This window comes from Mustelus asterias, chromosome 19, assembly GCF_964213995.1.
Source record: "Mustelus asterias chromosome 19, sMusAst1.hap1.1, whole genome shotgun sequence".
Lineage (NCBI taxonomy): Eukaryota > Metazoa > Chordata > Chondrichthyes > Carcharhiniformes > Triakidae > Mustelus > Mustelus asterias.
This window is the reverse complement of record NC_135819.1, coordinates 1,256,778-1,279,277: the sequence shown is the minus strand read 5'-3', so window position 1 is coordinate 1,279,277 and position 22,500 is coordinate 1,256,778. Positions and strand designations below refer to the sequence as shown.

Sequence of the window (22,500 nt, the reverse complement as noted above, 5' to 3'; positions counted from 1 at the left end):
AAAGCAAAATGTTGCGGATGTTGGAAATCTGAAATTAAAACCGAAAGTGCCGGGAAAAACTCAGCATTTACAGCAGAATTAGGAGCAGAAGTTGGCGAATTCGGCCCTTCGAGCCTTCTCCGCCATCCAATCAGACCATGGCTGATCTCTCCCTGGTCTCCAATCCACCTCCCCACCTGTTCCCCATATCCCCTTATCCCTTTTTTGATCAGAAATATATCTATCTCCTTCTTGGAACCATTCAATGATTCAGACTCCCCCGCGCTATGGGGCAGCGAGTCCCACAAATTCACCACCCTCTGCGAGAAGTAGTTCCTCCTCATCTCAGTTTTAAATCTGCCGCCTCTCAACCTATACCCGTGACCTCTTGTTCGAGGTTGCCCCACAAGGGGAAACACATGGTCCATGTTTACTCCCTTTTAGTATTTTATATCCCTCGATCAGATCCCCTCTCATCCTTCTGAACTCCCGTGAGTACAAACCCAAACTGTTTAAGCTCTCCTCATGCGCCAACCCCACCATCCCCAGAATCAATCTGGTGAACCTCCTTTGACCTGCCTCCAACGCCACCACATCCTTCCTCATATAAGGAGACAAAACTGGACAGGATGTTCGAGATGTAATCTCACCAACACCCTATACAATTGCAACAATCTAAACCGCGTTAACGTGTCAAACCTTCTGAGGAACTCAAAGGGCAAGATTTTCGAGCCAAGCTCGCCCCAAGACCGGAAAATCCCACCCGAGGTCAACAGATCTTTGCATGGTCCGTGTCCCGCCCACTACGATTCGGAATGGGAAAACTCCACCCAAAATGTCAACCCTGAATTTTTCTAACGTTTTCTATATGTATGTCCGTTCATTTATTCCCTCCCCCCTCCCTCTCCCCCCAAGACAGATTATGTAGCTTGAGGAGCATTCTGACTAACCAGGAATCTCTCCGGGCTCTCAACACCCGCCATTGGGTCGGTGGAAAGATCACGCGATGAACACATCTACTGTGGCCATCAAGTCCTGAAGTGAGACTCGAATCCAGGCCTCGTGGCTCAGAGGTAGGTTGCTACCCATCACTGGGCAAGGCCCACACAGGATTTCATTGCGCACTTCGAATTGTCCTCGAGAAAGTGATGGTGAGTCAGATCGAGCCGCTGTGGTCCACCAAAGCAAATTTTAATACAGCCCAGTGGTTTGCCAAACCATGTCATAAAGCAGTGAAGAGTAAACCACATTTCTGTAGGCCTGGAAACAATCTTTTTATATATATTTGTTCGGGGGACGTGAGGCGTCATTGGTTAGGGCCACAGTTATTGCCCATCCCTAATTGCCCTTGTTCAGAGCGACATTTGTGGGTGAAACGCATTGCTCTGGATCAGGATTCATATGTAGGCCAGACCAGGGTAAGGACAGCAGATTTCCTTCACTAAAGGGGCATTAGTAAACCAGATGGGTTTGCTGGAAAATCCAGTGGTTTTGTGGTCGCCATCATAGAATCACTACAATGCAGAAGAGACCATTTGGATCATTAAGTCCGCACTGACTCCCTGACAGAGCATCTTACTCAGGCTCTCTCCCCTGCCCTATCCCCATAACCCAAACATTTAGCATGGCCAATCCACCTAACCTGCACATCTTTGGACACTAAGGGACAAATTAGCATGGCTAATCCACCTAAGCTGTACATCTTGGGGCACTAATGGACAATTTAGCATGGCCAATCCACCTAACCTACACATTTTGGGACTCTAAAGGGCAACTTAACATGGCCAATCCATCTGACCCTCACACCTTTGGAGACTAAGGGGCAATTTGGCATGGCTAATCCGCATAACCTGCACATCTTTGGACACTAAGGGGCAATTTAACATGGCCAATCCACCTAACCTGAACATCTTTGGACACTAAGGGACAATTTGGCATGGCTAATCCACCTAACCTGCACATCTTTGGACACGAAGGGGCAATTTAGCATGGCCAATCCACCTAACCTGCACACCTTTGGACACTAATGGGCAATTTAGCATGGCCAATCCACCTAACCGGCACCACTTTGGACACTAAGGGACCGTTTAGCATGGGCAATCCATCTAACCAGTATACCTTTGGACATTAAGGGGCAATTTAGCATGGCTAATCCACCAAACCTACACATCTTGGGACACTAAGGGGCAATTTAGCATGGCCAATCCACCTAACCTGCACATCTTTGGACTGCGGGAGGAAAGGAAACCCATGCAGACATGGAGAAAATGTGCAAACTCCACACAGTTACCCAAGGCCAGAATTAAACCCGGGAGTTATGATGGCAGCAGTGCTAATACTGTGCCACCGCGCCGCCCATTACTGATTTAAACTGGCTTTAAATTTCCCAACTGCCATGGTGAGATTTGAACCTGCATGCTTTACTGGAATTGTATAGGATGTGATAAAGCCACACCTTGAGTATTGTCTGCAGTTTATGGTGTCCTTATCTAAGGAAGGATGTCCTTGCTATAAAGGTTTACAAGGCTGATTCCTGGGATGGCAGGTCTGTCATATGATGAGAGATTAAGTCGTTTAAGTCTCTACTCATTGGAATTCGAAGAGTGAGAAGGGATCTCAGAGAAACTTACATACTGTGCACAGGATAGGAGCAATCCAGAGAGAAAGGGTTATTCTCCGGGGACCCAGGTTCAAATCCCACCACGGCAGATTGTGAAATTTGATTTCATAGAATCCCGACACTGCAGAAGGAGGCCATTCAGCCCATTGAGTCTGCACCGACCACAATCCCACCCAGTCCCTAATCCCGTAACCCCACATATTTACCCTGCTAATCCCCTTGACGCTGAGGGGCAATTTAGCATGGCCAATCAACCTGACCCTCATATCTTTGGACTGTGGAAGAAAACCCGGATCACCCGGAGGAAACCCGGGGAGAACGTGCAAACTCCACACAGACAGTGACCGGAGGCCGGAATTGAATCTGTGTCCCTGGTGGCTGTGAGGCAGTAGTCCTACCACTGTGCCGCCGTGCCGCCCCTAACAATTAACAATAAGTTTAATGATGACCGTGAAACCAATAGTGGTAAAAATTATTCTGCTTCACTAATGTCCTTTAGGGAAGGAAATCTGCCTTCCCGAAATCTCACCTGGTCCGCCCTACATGTGGATCTTGACCCATGGCAACTGCCCCCTGAACTAGCCAAGCAAGCCATTCAGTTTGAGGGCAATTAGGGGATGGGCAATAAATGCTGGCCCATGAACAAGCTAAAAAAAATCTGTAAATGACACAGGAAAGCATAATTCATGAAGATTTCAGCGTGATAATGACGAGGACATCATGCTAATTACAAAGACTCTCAGCCGTGATGAGAGGGCATTGACAAGATGAAAGAGTCAGACCGAAAGACTCATCACTAAAGACTGTGGCCACAGGTTAGAATGCCGAGTATCTCGCTGAAATGTGATGAATTATGCGTTGAAATTCCATTTCCCATTTGTGGTATTCACAACCCAAGTTGTGAAAGGTTGAGTTTTCACAAAGGTTTTGGAAAATGCACCATGCCGTCCATCTCATTTATTACAACTACAGCGGAATTGGAAAGCCACCCACTCATTCTCACACACTGCTTAATATCATTACCCAACCACAATGATCGATCTGGGCCACTGACTATTCCTATTTACACATTCCGTTCCGCAACATTGCCACATGTGTCTCTGCACAGTGTCTCCGTCTCGCTTACAAGCCGGCGAGGAATTTCCACTTTTGTACTCGTGAGCACATCGTATTATCACCCCTGAATAGGCAGCAACTGGGGGCTGAGTGATAACAACAAAAAGCCCTTCACACACACACACACACTCGCATTCACACACCCACACACACTCGCACACACACACTCGCACTCACACACACTCACACACACTCACACTCGCACTCACACACACACACTCGCGCACACACACTTGCACACACTCACACTCACACACACACACACACACACACTCACACTCACACACACACCCACACACACACTCGCACACACACACACACACACTCACACTCACACACACTCACACACTCACAGACAAACACACTCACACACACACTCGCACTCACACACCCACACACACTCACACACTCACAGACAAACACACTCACACACACTCACAGACAAACACACACACACACACAAACACACTCACACACACACACAGACACACACACACACACACGCTCACACACTCACAGACACACTCACAGACAAACACACACACACACACACGCTCACTCACACACACACACACAAACACACACACACGCTCACACACACTCACACACTCACACTCACAGACAAACACACTCACACACACACACACACACAAACACACTTACACACAGACACACACTCACACACACACACACTCACAGACAAACACTCACATACACACGCTCACACACACACAAACACACTCACACAAACACACACAGACACACACACACACACACTCACACTCACAGACAAACACACTCACACACACACACACACACAAACACACTTACACACAGACACACTCACACACACACGCTCACACACACACTCACACACACACTCACACACAGACACAGACACACACACGCTCACACACAAACACTCACACACACACATACACACACACACGCTCACACACACACGCTTACACACACTCACACACACACGCTCACACACACACGCTCACACACACACACACTCACAGACAAATACACACACACACTCACAGACACAAACACAGACACACACACACACTTTTTCACACTTACACACACACATACACACACACACAGACACACTCACATGCACACACACGCACACACACTCTCATTTACACATACACATGCTCACATGCACACACGTACACACCCACATATATGCATGCAAGCACACATTCATACACACATACATGTGCACACATACACACACATAATAACATGCACAGACCATACAGACACACACAGACACACACACACACAGACACACACACACACACACACACACACTTCTTCACACCTACATTTTCTTCATCTTAGGCTGTCTCTTGGGAGCGAGCATGACTTGCTACCACTCTGGTTTGATGGGTTCTGGGGTGGCTACCTTCTCTGCTTCTCAGTGCCACAGGGGGCCATTGTGAGGTCTTGTGGCGCAGTGGGTTAGCTTCGCTGCCTCTGAGCCAGAAGCTCCGGGGGTTCGAGTCCCACCTCAGAACTTGACGACCAAGGAAGGTGCGTTCATAACGCGGCCAAACAGGTTGAGTGTCAACCTGCAAAATCCTTCCAAACGCACCGATGGATAGCGGTGAGAGCGGCAGAGACTCCTGATCAGCCACGCTTGATGTGGAGTGGAGCCCCCTTAAGCTATAAACCCCCTGGCGACAGACTAATGACCTGTTCCGGGAAAAACAAACCTTGCTAAGGGTTCAGATGAAAGTCTACAGCAACGACAGGGGGCTATCAGACCTGAAAAGGCAGATAGGATCTCAGTTTAATGTCTCTCCTACATTCTCACGGCACGGTACTGGAGCGTCAGTATAAATGTGCCACTCAGGTGTCTGGAGTGCGATGGGAACTCACAACTTTCAGTCTCAGAAATAGGGTTGCAATTAACTGGGTCATGATTGAACCAGCTTCAATGTTGAACCACCAGCTTATATCTAATACTTCAACAAGGCTTGAAGTGTATCATCTCTCACATCGATTCCGATTTAATCTCACATGTTCTGTTTACTTTGCACAGATGGCAGGGGGGGTAAATGACGACCTCGCCACAAAATCACACCTGCGCATTACACATCCGCGGTGATTCATTTTGAGTAGCTGCCATGTTCAGTAAGAACAAAGGATAAAACATCGAGTCTGTGCTAGCGTTTCAGATCACATGCCGATAACAGGAGGCATGTTATGACGCAGTGCCCACATCTCTGAGCTACGGGTGGCAGGAAATAGCATCCATTGCCCAGTGACCCCTGGTTGGCACTGTCTGCACCTTGGATACTATTGTGAGCGCCCACATGACCAACTGGGAGGTCTTGTGGCACAGTGTGTTAGTGTCCCTGACTTGACCCAGAAACTCTGCTATCGAGTTTCACCCAGGACTTGATGATTCAAGGAAGTTTGTTCATAATCTCATCGAATCATAGAATGTCTACAATACAGGAGAAGACATTCGGCCCAACAAATCTGCATCGACTTTCAAATACCCAGATTCTATCCCCATAACCCCAACTATTTATCCGTCTAATCCCCCAAACCTGCACATCTTTGGACATTAAAGGGCAATTTAGGTTGGCCAATCCACATAACCTGCACATCTTTGGACACTAAGGGGCAATTTAGCATGGCCAATCCACCTAACCAACACGTCTTTAGACATTAAGGGACAATTTAGCATGGCCAATCCACCTAACCCGCACATCTTTGGACACTAAAGGGCAATTTAGCATGGCCAATCCACCTAACCTGCACATCTTTGGACACTAAAGGGCAATTTAGCATGGCCAATCCACCTAACGTGCGCATCTTTGGACACTAAGGGGCAATTTAGGTTGGCCAATCCACATAACCAACACGTCTTTAGACATTAAGGGGCAATTTAGCATGGCCAATCCACCTAACCTGCACATCTTTGGACACTAAGGGGCAATTTAGCATGGCCAATCCACCCTAACCTACACATCTTTGGACACTAAGGGGCAATTTAGGTTGGCCAATCCACATAACCAACACGTCTTTAGACATTAAGGGGCAATTTAGCATGGCCAATCCACCCTAACCTGCACGTCTTTGGACACTAAGGGACAATTTAGCATGGCCAATCCACCCTAACCTACACATCTTTGGACACTAAGGGGCAATTTAGGTTGGCCAATCCACATAACCAACACGTCTTTAGACATTAAGGGGCAATTTAGCATGGCCAATCCACCTAACCTGCACATCTTTGGACACTAAGGGGCAATTTAGCATGGCCAATCCACCTAACCTGCACATCTTTGGACTGTGGGAGGAAACAGGAGCACCCGGAGGAAACCCACGCAGACACAGGGAGAACGGGCAGACTCCACATTGACAGTGACCCGAGGTCTGAGTTGAACCCTGGTCCCTGGCGCTGTGAAGCAGCAGTGCTAACCACTGTGCCACCGTGCCTCTATAGGGTGAGATTATCCAGTTCCCAATCGGCATGTTTTCCAAAGGCGGGGATTGCTCACCAGTGGTTGCGGGTTGGATTTTCCAATCCCGGCAATGTCTACGGCATTTTACGTGGCTCGCCAATCTCTCTACCTGTGGGGAGGGGCGGGGGAATGAGGGGGCGGGGGCGAGATGTCACATTTGGCAGGGCTAGAAGATGCCACCCATACTCTGTTGTGCGTTAATGATTGTTACCTTACCTACACAGCGTCCATTCCTTTCTTCTTGCCCGGAGGGGCAGGCAGTGGAGGCAGCCTGGCACTGACCCACGAGCCCACAGAGTAACAACACTGGAAGCAAAAGATAAGAGTCTCTGTTATAATACAACACTCGAACAATCCCAGAATCCCAGAGTTAACTTTACACGGGGGGCGGGGAGTGAGGGGGAGCCTGGAGATGATTCACACAGCTCGCCCCACATTGCAATTGTGCTGCTGAGTATTTACCACATTGGAAGCGCCTTTGCCCCATTCCTCCCCTTGCCACAGCAGCTGCCAGAACCATGTAACTTTGTAATGTTCGTTTTCCCATTCCTACCTTGTGTCCTTAAAGAGTGAGATTGCCAAACCGTTGGTAGCCTAAGACTATGGTCTTGGATTCTTTCCCTTTGTAAAGAGAAGCCCGAGAGGTGATCTAACAGAGGTCAATAAAATTATAGACGGATTTGAAAGGGTAGACGTAGAGAAGGCTCGTGGGGAATTTGTAATGTCCTATGTTAGAGATTGTGAGTTCCACACAAAAAGAAAAAAGATGTGGCTTGCACGTGTAGATTCAAAGTAACAACAACAAATTTATTCTTGGAGCATTTTCCTGCACAGAGTGCAAACTGAAAGTAAAACGGCAGACTGTGTAACACCCTAACGACATCACCATCAAATCATGTGATCAGCTCTTAAAGCAATCTGCAACCACTTAAGTATATAACGTAAGTCTAAAACTAGGGGCCATAAAGATGACCACTAATAAATCCAATAGGGAATCAAGGGGAAACTTCCTTACTCTATCCTAACAGCACTGTGGGTGTGCCTACACCACATGGACTGCAGCAGCTGTATCAGTTCCGTTGACCTCGGCCAGGAATTTCCGGCCTTGAGGTGAGCGGGGCTGGAAAATTCCGTCCAAAGTTGTGGTTAGAATGCCGGTTGGCTGAGGTGGAAAACATAAGCACATATAAAAGGACTGTAAGCAAGTCCGTGAGGGAGAAAGGGAGAAGCTGAGATCGAAGGAGGGAGAGCGGGAAATCTGAACCCTTTGATAATACTATTCGACAAAAACTTTCATTCGTGGGTGACGCCATCTTTAGCCAGATGGACGTTGATTGTTGCCTGTGGAGAGGTGGTGGGTCTTCCTCATGAACTGCTACAGCTGATCCAGGAACAAGGAACGTAAGGCCGATGTGTGTTTTGTGACTCGGAGGTACTTGCTACCTTTGTGCTACTAGTTGATGGGAGGTCATTGGCTCATATTAGGCTTCCTGTTTATTTCACTTAGGTTATGCTCTTGGTGTTTGTGGCTCTGGGGAACATGACTGTGCTGCAGAGGAGGCCCCCTTACTTGATTAGTACCACGGATCACTCTCTGGTGTTGTGTGTTTTGTGGTAGGTTGAAGCGCGAGGGCTTCTGAGAAGTTGCAGCTTCTAAGTTGTATCAGTTGCGTTGGCGCAGGGGCTGTATTCACCGCTCCCCCATCCAAACCTACATTTCAAAATCACAGTATGACAGTACAACTCCAAGATTGGCTTTCTCGCAATACTAAACAGTTGTACACAATATGTAGAGGTTTAAAAAAACAAAAACAATCAAAGAACCAAGAACAAAGAAAAGTCCAGCACAGGAAGAGGCCCTTCAGCCCCACAAGTCTACGCCAATCATGATGCCTGCCTGAACTAAAACCGTCTGCACTTACAGAGTCCCTATCCTTCCATTCCCATCCTATTCACGTATTTGTCTAGTTGCCCCTTAAATGCCGCTATCGTACCTGCTCCCACCCCCTCCCCGGGCAGCGCGTTCCAGACACTCACCACCCTCTGTGTAAAAACGTGCCTCGCTCATCTCCTCTAAACTTTTCCCCACGCACCTTAACCCTATGTCCCTGAGTACTTGACTTTTTTACCCTGGGAAAACACACATGACCATCCACTCTGTCCATGCCACTCATAATCCTATAAACCTCTATCAGCTCACCCCTCAACTTCCGTCATTCCAGTGAGAATAAACTGAGTTTATCCAACCTCTCCTCATAGCTAATACCCTCCAGACCAGGCAACGTCCTGGTAAACCTCTTCTGTACCCTCTCCAAAGCATCCACATCCTTCTGGTCGTGTGGTGACCAGAAATTGTACACAATATTCTAAATGAGGCCTAACTAAGGTTCTGTACAGCTGCAGCATGAGCCGCCAATTTTTACACTCAATGCCCCGACCGATGAAAGCAAGCATGCTGTACAAATGTCTTTTTGACTACCTTATCCACCTGCATTGCAGTGATTGGTGGACATGTACTCCCAGACCTCGTTGCCTGTCAATATTCCTGAGGGTTCTACCATTTACTGTATAATTCCTACATGCATTGGACCTTCCAGAAAGCATTATCTCACACTTGTCCAGATTAAACTCCATCTGCCATTTCTCCACCCAAGTCTCCAGCCAGTCACTATCTTGCTGTATCCTCTGACAATCCTCTTCACTATCTGCAACTCCACCAATTTCTGTGTCATTACTAATCATCCTTACTGCGATAAGACTATAAGACGTAGGCGCAGAGGTGGGCCATTTGGCCCATCGAGTCTACTCCAACATTCAATGAGATCATGACTGATCTGATGTGAAAATCCTCAATTCCACTTTCCCACCTTATCCCTCTAACCCTCGATTCCCTTACTGATTAAAAATCTGTCCATCTCAGCCTTGAACATAGTTAACGACCCAGCCTCTACAGCCCTCTGTGGGAAAGAATTCCACAGATTCACTCCCCCCTCGAGAGAAGAAATTTCTCCTCATCTCTGTCTTCAATGGGTGACCCCCTCACTCTGAGATTGTACCCTCTTGTCCCAGACTCTCCCACAAGGGGAAACAACCTCTCAGCATCTACCCTGTCAAGCCCCCTGAGAATATGATATGTCTCAATAAGGTCACCCCTCATTCTTCAAACTCCAGCCATAGAATCCCTACAGTGCAGAAGGAGACCATTCAGCCCATTGAGTCTCCACCAGCAACAATCCCACCCAGGCCCTATCCCTGTAACCCCACCTATTTACCCTGCTAATCTCCCTGACACTAAGGGGCAATTTAGCATGGTCAATCCACCTAACCTGCATATCTTTGGATACTAAGGGGCAGTAGCATGGCCAATCCACCTAACCTGCACGTCTCTGGAGTGTGGGAGAAAACTGGAGCACCCGGAGGAAACCCACGCAGACATGGGGAGAACGTGCAAACCCCAACCTGACCAGTCACCCGGGTCCGGGAATCGAACCCGAGTCCCTGGCGCTGTGAGGCAGCAGTGCTAACCGCTGTGCCACCGTGCCGCCCAATGCGTACAGGCCCAACTTATGCAATCTCTCCTCATAAGAAAATCCATCCATACCCAGCATGAACCTTCTCTGGATTGCCTCCAATGCCAATGTATCTTTCCATAGATAAGGGGACCATCTACAAGATGCACTGTAACATCTTACCAAGGTTCCTTAGACAGCACCTTCCAAACCCATGACCACTTCCATCTAGAAGGACAAGGGCAGCAGATACATGGGAACACCACCACCTGCAAGTTCCCCTCCGAGCCACTCACCATCCTTGAATGATATCACTGTTCCTTCACTGTTGCTGGGTCAAGATCCTGGAACTCCCTCCCTAACTGCGCTGTGGGTGTACTTACACCTCAGGGGCTGCAGCGGTTCAAGAAGGCGGCTCACCACCACCTTCTCAAGGGGCAATAAGGGATGGGCAATAACTGCTGGCCCAGCCAGCGACGCCCATGTCCCATGAATAAATGTTTTTAAAATTTGCATGTACGCACCTATAGACATGCACAGACCTGCCAGCAAGGGATCAGAATGGCGCAGACATTAGAGCTGCTCCCTCACAGCGCCAGAGACCCCGTGTTCGATTCCCGGCTTGGGTCACTGTCTGTGCGGAGTCTGCATCTTCTCCCTGTGTCTACGTGGGTTTCCTCTGGATGCTCTGGTTAATAAACTTTAAACTTAAGTCGGTGAAAGGGGAGAATTGAATGTTTTCTTGCCTGGATGAGGTTATCAGAATGTGGAACTCCTGAATGAAAGTGAGTTCAAACAACAGAAAGAATTTTCACCACATGGGCATTGCCAGGCCCCAGGCGTCACTGTTCTTGAGAAGGTGATATTGATACAATTTGATTTATTATTGTCACATGTATTAGTACACAGTGAAAGTATTGTTTCCTGCACGTTATACAGACAAAGCATACCGTTCATAGAGAAGGGAAGGAGAGAGTGCAGAATGTAGCGTTACAATCATAGCTCAGGTGTAGAGAAAGATCAACTTAATGCGAGGTCGGTCCATTCAAAAGTCTGACAGCAGCAGAGAAGAAGCTGTTCTTGAGTCGGTTGGTATGTGACCTCAGACTTTTGTATCTTTTTCCCGACGGAAGAAGGTGGAAGCGAATGTGTCCGGTGTGCGTGGGGTCCTTAATTATGCTGGCTGCTTTTCCGAGGCAGCGGGAAGTGTAGACGGAGTCAATGGATGGGAGGCTGGTTTGCGTGATGGATTGGGCTGCATTCACAATCCTTTGTAGTTCCTTGCGGTCTTGGGCAGAGCAGGAGCCCAGACCAAGCTGTGATACAACCAGAAAGGATGCTTTCTATGGTGCATCTGTAAAAGTTGGTGAGAGTCGTAGCCGACATGCCAAATTTCCTTAGTCTTCTGAGAGAGGCGTTGGTGGGGCTTTCTTAACTATAGTGTCGGCATGGGGGGAGCAGGACAGGTTGTTGGTGATCTGGACACCTAAAAACTTTTGACCATCTCTACTTCGTCCCCATTGATGTAGACAGGGGACGAAGTAGGAATTGGGTTGACTTCTTGAACTGCTGCTCTCTGTGTGGTGGAGACTATCGTCGGTGAAAGCTTGGCGAGTATTGAGGACTGTAACTCACTGATAAGGGGGAAGCATTCAAAAAGGAAAGAGATAAGTGAATGCAGGAAAGGATAGCAAAAATACACTGCAGGCCAAGAATTAGTTGGGGTAGTTATTAACAGGGTGCATCTTATTAAGTTTATTTACTAGTGTCACAAGTAGGCTTGCATTAACGCTGCAATGAAGTTGCTGGGAAAATCCCCTAATCGCCACATTCCAGCACCTGAGGAAGAATTTAGCACGGCCGATGCACCCTAACCAGCATGTTTGCAGGTACAATAGTGACTTCTACGGGACATGAATAGGATGGGAATCGAGGGATATGGTCCTCGGAAGGGTAGGGGCTTTTAGTTCAGTCGGGCAGCATGATCGGTGCAGGCTTAGAGGGCCGAACAGCCTGTTCCTGTGCTGTAATTTTCTTTGTCTTTCGGACTGTGGGAGGAAACTGGAGCACCCGGAGGAAACCCACGCAGACACGGGGAGAATGTGCAAACTCCGCACAGACAGTGACCCAACCCGGGAATCGAACCCGGGTCCCTGGTGCTGTGAGGCAGCGGTTGCTAACCACTGTGGCGCAGTGCCATCCATTGTTAGAGAATGCTCAGCGAGTCGGAGTTGCTGGGGCAACAGGCATGTTCTAACCTGTAGTCACGGAGAGCGACAGTCAAGGCTCCAATGTTCTTTCCATCACATGGCTTACCAGGAAGGTCTCCCACTTTTACCGCCTGCCGCTGGCGTGTGTTGGAAGGATTTTGCCGGTTGTTGCTTCAAACTTGTTTGGCCGCATTTGACCATTAAGTCCTGGAGTGGGATTCGAGCCCACGGCTCTGAATCAGGGACATTAACCCACTGCGCCACAGGGTCACCCACATTCAGAAAGTCTCACTTTAATGCTGCCATGATTTTTTAAATCATGTTTTAGAGTTGACTGTGGACGCGAGCATTTCTAAGTCTTTGCTTTGTTTTGGCTGCACCGCTTTTCTACAAACGTACCAAGACCAGCCGTGAATTCAGGGAGCAGATGTGTGGTGACTCAGAGCCTGTCAGTTGGCGCACCATCAATGGTTATCCACCCTGCTAATCAGGAGGCAGCTGTGTCAAACGGGTGATCTTATTGTAACCTCCCTCAGCATGGGGAGAAAGTACTGATCAAAACTGGCAAGAGTTTAGGAAGTGTCAGATTGCTTTGATGATGAGAGCGGCAGTGTTTAGATGTGAACAACTGGAGAGCCAATGAAACGTCTAAGAAGGAGGAGACCCTGAGAGGCCATTTGGCCCATCGAGTTTGCTATAATTACAACGCGGCGATGAAAAGGTTTATCTAAATAATTCAGCTGTGGTAAATAATTTACACTCAATTTGCATTTTGAACTCAGCATGAAGCCTTGTTCTGAAGTTGACTATAATTATAAAATTAATGACCATGCAAGAGATAGGGTGAAAGTGCAAAGGTAAATGCAATGCATAAGATACTAAGATACAGTCTACTGTTGTCATTGGCTCAAGTTGCCTGGACAATGTATACTTTTACGATGTTCAGTATATTGCCACTCTTTGCACTTTGGGCCAGTTCCCTATTACCTTTCACAATTCTAATTATTACACTAAAACAATAAAAAATAAGGATGAACAAAATGGAGGTGATGACCCAGGGTTACCCCCGCTGCAGTGCTGCACTTTCAGAGACTTCCTTAGTGAACACAAAGGGATTTGTTTCCAAGTCATCTTTGATGGGTGAGGTGGTACAGTGCTGCTTCACAGTGCCAGGGTTCAAATCCGGCCTTCACTCACTGCCTGTGTGGAGTTGACACATTCTCCCCGTGTCTGCGTGGGTTTCCTCTGGCCGCCCCGGTTTCCTACCACGCTCCAAAGATGTGCGGGTTAGGTTGATTGGCCATGCAAAATTGCCCCTCAGTGTCAGGGGATTAGCAGGGTAAATATGTGGGATTATGGGAATAGGACCCGGGTGGGATTGTGGTCGGTGCAGACTCGATGGGCCGAATGGCCTCCTTCTGCTCTATAGGGATTTGATGATCTTCAAGGTCAGCAGCAGCGAGCTCTAATATACCTCTGCCCAAGGAGAACTCCTCCCCCTGGGGTGAGTCCCCACTCTGCATCCCGATTGGTCATCAGGTGACCCTTGCCCTTAAAGGGACAATCACCACTTCCCACTCTCCTCTGGGGGGAAGGGGCGTTCGGCATTCGGAGAGGGAGTGGCTTGGGTATGTATACAAGCTGGCCAGAATTCTCCGGCTGTTCACCCACCCACCCCAGGCTAAATTGTCCCTTAGTGTCCAAAGACGTGCTAGTTAGGTGCATCGGCTGTGCTAAATTCTCCCTCAATGTATGCAAACAGGCGCTGGAGTGTGGCGGCTGGGGGATTACCACAGTAACTTCATTGCAGTGTTAATGTAAGCCTTACTTGTGACACTAATAAATAAATTTAAACTTAAAAAAAACTGGCACAAAAACAGATGATCTGGGTTCTTATGGCCTTGCTGTTTATGGGATCGTGCTGTGCGCAGACTGCCAGCTGCGTTTTCCCAACATTATAACAGTGACTACACTTTCGAAAATACTTACAGTTCAGCGCGTTCTTGGGTCATGTGAGGCGCCAGACTATTGCCAGCTTTTAACTTAAAAGCAAGCCTTTTCTTGTTGGGTTAGTCAGCCGGCAATGGATGGTGACTATCCTGGGAGGAGTGAAATGCGTACAATGGCTTTGCAATGTTGTTGAGTTAGTCACGGAGCAATGTATTGTGACTGCCATGAACATAACCAGTGCTACAACAATGGGGTTACAGTATTCTCGAATACAGTCGCTCAGCAATGGGTTGTACTCTGTCCGTCATAGAGTGAGCTGGATTTGCTTCACTCTCTGACTAATGCACCTGCTACATGCAGTATGAACACGATGGTTCCTATCTGCACCAGACTTACAAGAATTTAAACCTAAAATAACTTTGGGAGGCACTGATAAGCCAAACAATAAAACAATACTCACACACCACTTCTGCTGCTAACACAAGTTTGCAGATGATAAGGTCTAATCATGAGACTGTTCCCCATTTCTGTATAACTTCATGGTGTAATTAAATTCTAATGTGTGCGCGGTAAAGCTTTTGATGTGTGTAACCCCGTGTTTCCTTTATTTCGACGGGGATATGACCTACGCTCAAGGTTATGTAGGCTGGTGTCTGCGCTGTGAAATGAGCAAACACACAGTGCCAGGCACTTGTTGGGATTGCGCACACGCGTTGACCTCCCGAGGACAACTTGCTGTCTGCAAATCAGCCCAGAGCCCTCCACGGGGCATCTGGGAGCTTAGTGCACAAGGTAAGCGGGTGTATCTCAATCAATCAAATGTAATGTTGTCATTTATCTCAAGAGGCTTGGAATACAAAAGCAGGGATGTACTTCTGAGGCTTTATAAAGCACTGGTTAGGCCCCATTTGGAGTACTGTGAGCAATTTTGGGCCCCACACCTCAGGAAGGACATACTGGCACTGGAGCGGGTCCAGCGGAGATTCACACGGATGATCCCAGGAATGGTAGGCCTGACATACGATGAACGTCTGAGGATCGTGGGATTATATTCATTGGAGTTTAGGAGGTTGAGGGGAGATCTGATAGAAACTTACAAGATAATGAACGGCTTAGATAGGATGGACGTAGGGAAGTTGTTTCCATTAAGAGGGGAGACTAGGACGCGGGGGCACAGCCTTAGAATAAAAGGGAGTGATGAGGAGAAATTTCTTCAGCCAGAGAGTGGTGGGTCTGTGGAATTCATTGCCACAGAGGGCTGTGGAGGCCAAGACGTTGAGCGTCTTCAAGACAGAAATTGATAAATTCTTGATTTCTCGAGGAATTAAGGGCTATGGGGAGAGAGCGGGTAAATGGAGTTGAAATCAACCATGATTAAATGGTGGAGTGGACTTGATGGGCCGAATGGCCTTACTTCCGCTCCTATGTCTTATGGTCTTATGGTCTAATCAGATTGTAGAGATATCAATGAGCAGCGCAGAGTCCAAAACAGCAAGCGCGTGGCGCTGTCATAGAATCATAGCATCTCTACAGTGCAGAATGTAGTCTAACAGTCATAGCTAGGGTCTATTCGGCCCATCAAGTCTGCACTGACCACAATCCCACCCAGACCCTATCCCCACAACCCCATGCATTTACCCTAGCTAGTCCCCCTGACACTAAGGGTGAATTTAGCATGGCCAATCCACCTGACCCGCACATCTTTGGAGGAAACTGGAGCACCCGGAGGAAATCCACGCAGACACGGGGAGAATGTGCAAACTCCACACAGACAGTGACCCGAGGCTGGAATCGAACCCCGGGTCCCTGGCGCTGAGAGACAGCAGTGCTAACCACAGTCCAACACGCAAACCAGCCTCCCATCCATTGACTCTGTCTACACTTCCCGCTACCTTGGGAAAAGCAGCCAGCATAATTAAGGACCCCACGCACCCTGGACATTCTCTCTTCCACCTTCTTCCGTCGGGAAAAAGATACAGAAGTCTGAGGTCACGTACCAACCGACTCAAGAACAGCTTCTTCCCTGCTGCCCTATCCCCACAGACATTTGAATGGACCTACCAGTTAGTAAGTTGGTCTTTCTCTACATCCTAGCTATGACTGTTCCGCTACATTCTGCACTCTCTCCTTTCCTTCTCCCCTGTGTACTCTATGAATGGTATGCTTTGTCTGTACAGTGCGCAAGAAACAATACTTTTCACTGTATGCTAATACACGGGATAATAATAAATCAAATCAAACCACGTCTCTGAGAATAATGAATTCAATGTTGAGTCAGGTGCAGAAAGTAAAATAAGGAACAGGAAATTGAATCAAGGGAAAGGGATAAAAGCGTCAGAAAAAACAAAACGAAAGCATGTTGCTTAATTTACTTCGAAAACCTTCAAGAGCAATGAAAAGCTGAAAGAGTGAGACTTCATTTTTTTGGCAAAACTAATAAATTAAATCAAATAAAGTGAGGGGCAAATTAAAAGGGGCAGCCCATTAAAAAGGAGAACCGCCCCAAGCAAAATAAAAACAAAGTATGAAGGAAACTTAAAACATCAAAGCAAAAGGGTCATAATTCAGCCCAGCCCCTGCGGTGCCCAACAGGCACGGAAGGCCTCGATGATGCCCATGGATTCCGCATGCTCCCTCTCCAGGGACACCCATCCGTGAATGTAGCCGCGGTAGAGGGGCGGACAATCGGGCCGGACGACTCCCTCGGTCGCCCGCTGCCTGGACTTGTTCATGGTGAGTTTGCCCAGACCCAGGAGCAGGTTACTTTTAAAAGTTTATTTATTATCGTCACAAGTCGGCTTACATTAACACTGCAATGAAGTTACTGTGAAAACCCCCTGGTCGCCACACTCCGGGGCCTGGTCGGGTAACACTGAGGGAGAATTTAGCGCGGCTAATGTGCCTAACCAGCATGTCTTTGGACACTAAGGGGCAATTTAGCATGGCTAATCCACTTAACCAGCATGTCGTCCGGACTGTGTGGGGAAACCGGAGCACCCGGAGGAAACCCACGCAGACACGGGGAGAACGTGCAGACTCCACACAGACAGTGACCCAAAGCCGGGAATCGAACCGGGTAGCTGGGCGCTGTGAGGCAGCAGTGCTAACCACTGTGCTGCCCCTATCCCCGAGTTAGAACTCTCATGCCTTTCCCAATCTAACCACCAACACCAGCTTACCTCACGGGCTGTTAGTTGGGAGATGGTGCGAGGGTCTGCTGACTCTTCTAAAGAAGGGTCTTATAGGTTGGACTTAAAGGCTGGACACTTTTCCTGATAATATTTCTATTTGTAGACAGGGCGTGATGAATAGCCAACATCCCAGGAGCAATCCCAGGAGATCTGACGTGCTGCATGCTATTTTTGTGGTTGAATGTATTTTCAGTATAAAATAGAGAAGTGCTTCGAATAAGTGCTTCCTCTTTATTTGTCACACCCCTCCTCCCCCCGCTCCACTGAACTAGAAGAAGCAGCAAATATTGGTGGAATAATTCCAAGCTAAGTTACTGGGCGGGGAACCTCATGGGATAGGCAGAATGCTGCATTCAAACTCTGCCGAGAAAGAAGCTGAAATTCCCCTTCCAGTCCCGCCAATGGGATCGCCCAGTCCCGTCGACAGTAAACAGTCCCCCCAACCCCACCTGTCGCGCGTTTCCGGGGGGTGCGAACAACGGAAAAAACCCATCGGAACCCACTGTAAAGAAGGCAAATGTTATGTTGGCCTTCATAGCGAGGGGATTTGAGTATAGGAACGGGGATGAAAGCTCCACCAACGCCTCTACTTTCTCAGAAGACTAAGGAAATTTGGCATGTCCGCTACGACTCTCACCAGCTTTTACAGATGCACCATAGAAAGCATTCTTTCTGGTTGTATCACAGCTTGGTATGGCTCCTGCTCTGCCCAAGACCGCAAGGGTCGTGAATGTAGCCCAATCCATCACGCAAAACAGCCTCCCATCCATTGACTCTGTCGACACTTCCCGCTGCCTCAGCAAAGCAGCCAGCATAATTAAGGACCCCACGCACCCCGGACATTCTCTCTTCCACCTTCTTCCATCGGGAAAAAGATACAAAAGTCTGAGGTCACATACCAACCGACTCAAGAACAGCTTCTTCCCTGCTGCTGTCAGGCTTTTGAATGGACCTACCTTGCATTAAGTTGATCTTTCTCTACACCCTAGCTATGACTGTAACACTACATTCTGCACTCTCTCGTTTCCTTCTCTATGAACGGTATGCTTTGTCTGTATAACGCGCAAGAAACAATACTTTTCACTGTATGTTAATACATGTGACAATAATAAATCAAATCAATTATCAAAGTTTTACTGTAATTGTACAGGGCACTGGTGAGGCCTCATCTGGAGTATTGTGTGAGGTTTTGGTGTCCTTATCTGAGGAAGGATGTCCTTGCTATAGAGGGAGTACAGTGAAGGTTTACCAGGCTGATTCCTGGGATGGCAGGTCTGTCACATGAGGAGAGACTGAGTCAGTTAGGATTATATTCACTGGAATGAGAGGGGATCTCATAAAAACTAATAAAATTTGGACAGGGTTAGACAGGGTAGATTCAGAAAGAATGTTCCCGATGGTGGGGGGAGTCCAGAACTAGGGGTCATAGTTTGAGGATAAGGGGTAAACCTTTTAGGACTGAGGTGAGGAGAAATTTCTTCACCCAGAGGGTGGTGAATGTGTGGAATTCACTCCCACAGAATGTAGTTGAGGCCAAAACTCTTGGGGCTAAAGTGATCAAGGGATATTTTAAAGTTTATTTATTAGTGTCGCAAGTAGGCTTACATTAACACTGCAATGAAGTTACTGTGAAAATCCCCCAGTCGCCACGCTCCGGCACCTGTTCGGGTACACTGAGGGAGAATTTAGCACGGCCAATGCACACTAGCCAGCACGTCTTTCAGACTGTGGGTGGAAACTGGAGCACCCGGAGGAAACCCACGCAGACACGGGGAGAATGTGCAGACTCCACACAGACAGTGACCCAAGCCGGGAATCGAACCCGGGGCCCTGGCGCTGGGAGGCCACCGTGCTGCCTATTAGGATATGGGGGTGGGGGGAGGGGGTGGTGAGGGGGGGGGGGGGCGGGGGGGGGGCGGCGGTATGGGATATAGGGGGAGGGATAGGGGGAGGGTGGATAAGACAGGATCAGGATAATGAATTTGATGATCAGCTATGATCAAAATATCTTTCTATTGAGCAAGTAAACAAAACAATGCCCTGGATGTGAGTTTTGAACAAAGAACATTGTGGTCAGAGGTAAGGGTGCTGCCTGCTGAGTCGTGTACAATTCCCCACGTAGCAACTGTGCGCTGAATTCAGCCCTGAAGATGCACTGAAGGCCATTACTCTGACCATTTCCTAGAAATGCTAATTCTGGTTCAGAGATAGGCAGTCATGACTAACAGCCCATCCTTATCGACAGCGAAGGTGGCTGTGGGTTGAGAAAGGCAAGTTTGTTAGTTTCTGATAGGCAAGGATGATCAAGCAACAAGAATATCTCTGGGCTCAAGGCCGGAACCCTAGCCTTCTATCAGCACAGCACATTGGGTCAGATAGGGCCCAACACAACGTCAAGGCAGGGATGGACTGGGTGGAAACAGGGGGACCCTGGGGATAGGCTCTGAACTCCACTGATAGCGATTGTCCGCTCACTCTGAGGAGGGAGTGGGGGGGAAGGGGGAGGGGGGGGGAGGGGGGCCTCCAACCCCCCCCTTTCCCCCCCCCCCAGCGAAATGCCTTCCCGAAAGCGGCAGTGTCCTGGGAATCAGTAATTACATTTTAATTAATTTATTGAGTCGATTTTCGGGTTTTTGGGCTGAAATTTTACCGTCCCGCCCACCACTGGAATCGGAGCGGGCGAGGGGCTGGAAAGATCCATTGACATCGGCTGGGATTTTCCGGTTTCAGAGCGAGAGAAGCCTGAAAATCCCGCCCGTTGAGTCATGGAAACAGGCCCTTCGGCCCAACCTGTCCATGCCGACCTGGTTTCCTAAACTGAACTAGTCCCATTTGCCTGCGTTTGGCCCAATATCCCTCTAAACCTTCCCCATCCATGTACCTGTCCAAATGTCTTTTAAATGTTGTAATGATACCCGCCTCTACCACCTCCTCTGTGGGCTGATTCCATATACCAAAGTGTGAAAAAGTTGCCCCTCAGATCCCTTTTAAATCTTTCCCCTCTCACCTTTAACCTATGCTCTCTAGTTTTGGACTCCCCTACCCTGGGGAAAAGACCTTGGCTATTCACCTTATCTCTGCCCCTCATGATTTTATAAACCTCTATAAGGTCACCCTTCATCCTCCTACACTCCAGGGAAAAAAGTCCCAGCCTATCCAGCCTCTCATAATTCAAACCTTCCAGTCTCGGTAACATCCTTGTAAATCTATTTTGCACCCTCTCCAGTTTAATAACATCCTTCCTATCGCAGGGTGACCAGAATTGTACGCAGTGCTCCAAATGTGGCCTCACCAATGTCTTGTACAGTTGTAACATAACGTCCCAACTCCTGCACTCAATGCTCTGACTGATGAAGGTAAGGCAGTGCAGTGAATGTCCCGTGAGTGGCCTTGCCAATAGCCCTCCTGTGAGAGGTAAGTCTTTTTTGCCCCCTTTCCAGTTTTTTGCTGTGATGCGCGATGGCCAATTTGTGCACAGCAGGATCCCACAAACAGTAATACAATCATGGCCGCATGATCTGTGTTAACGATGCTGGTTGAGTGGGAAATAGCAGCCAGGAATTCCCCGCACTTCGCATTGGTGTGGGAGGTCTTGTGGGGCAGTGGGAGCAGATCAGAAGCTCTGGGTTCAAGTCCAGGATCAGGACTTGTTGACCATGGGAGGAACGTTCAGAGCTCGGTTTAACCGGCTGACAATCAGCTCAGGAACCTTCCCATCATCCCCTCCCACTATTTAATTTCGACAGGCATCATGATCGGCGCAGGCTTGGAGGGCCGAAGGGTCTGTTCCTGTGCTGTACTGTTCTTTGCTCTTTATTCCCGAAGGGAAAAACAGTTTGGTTTTTAAGCTATGCTTAAAAAAAAAGATCTGAATTCATCTCAGAGGGCAGACTCGGGTTGCCCCTGAGATGGAAATGTATTCCTGGAATACATGTCACATGTCTTGCCTCCCACGCTCTGGCCATTAGTCAGCCAACACAACCACCCTTGTGATGTATGGCCTTCCTACGCTAGTTGGAAAGCAAAAAGACTCATTACCCAATTCATAGAATCGCTACAGTGCAGAAGGAGGCCATTCAGCCCATCGGGTCTGCACCGACAACAATCCCACCCAGGCCCTATGCCTTTACCCTGCTAATCCCCCTGACACTAAGGGGCAATATAGCATGGCCAATCCACCCAACCTGCACATCTTAGGACTGTGGGAGGAAACTGGAGGAAACCCACACAGACACGGGGAGAACGTGCAGACTCCACACAAACAGTGACCCACGCCGGGAATTGAACCGGGGTCCCTGGCGCTGTGAGGCAACAGTGCTAACCCACTGTGCCACCATGACGGATGATGCTTGACAATCACCCAAACAGCCTTTCTCCCTATTTTCAATAGTTTTATATCTGGTAAGTAGAAATATTCAACTAAAATGACAA

The 22,500-nt window shown here is 48.3% G+C and overlaps 1 protein-coding gene across 3 annotated transcripts in view; it reads right to left on the bottom strand.

Moving 5' to 3' along the window:
- The window catches only part of LOC144507670 (adhesion G protein-coupled receptor E3-like), a 67,940-nt gene that overhangs the window by 33,872 nt on the left and 11,568 nt on the right, over positions 1-22,500 (bottom strand). For 2 of the 3 annotated variants that reach the window (XM_078234829.1, XM_078234830.1), the window contains exon 2: positions 7,426-7,515. In XM_078234829.1, the coding sequence (XP_078090955.1) occupies positions 7,426-7,515 (90 nt within the window). Of the gene's footprint in view, positions 1-7,425; positions 7,516-13,034; positions 13,320-22,500 lie in introns of those variants that run through there. The other variant, XM_078234831.1, reaches the window with a different exon arrangement.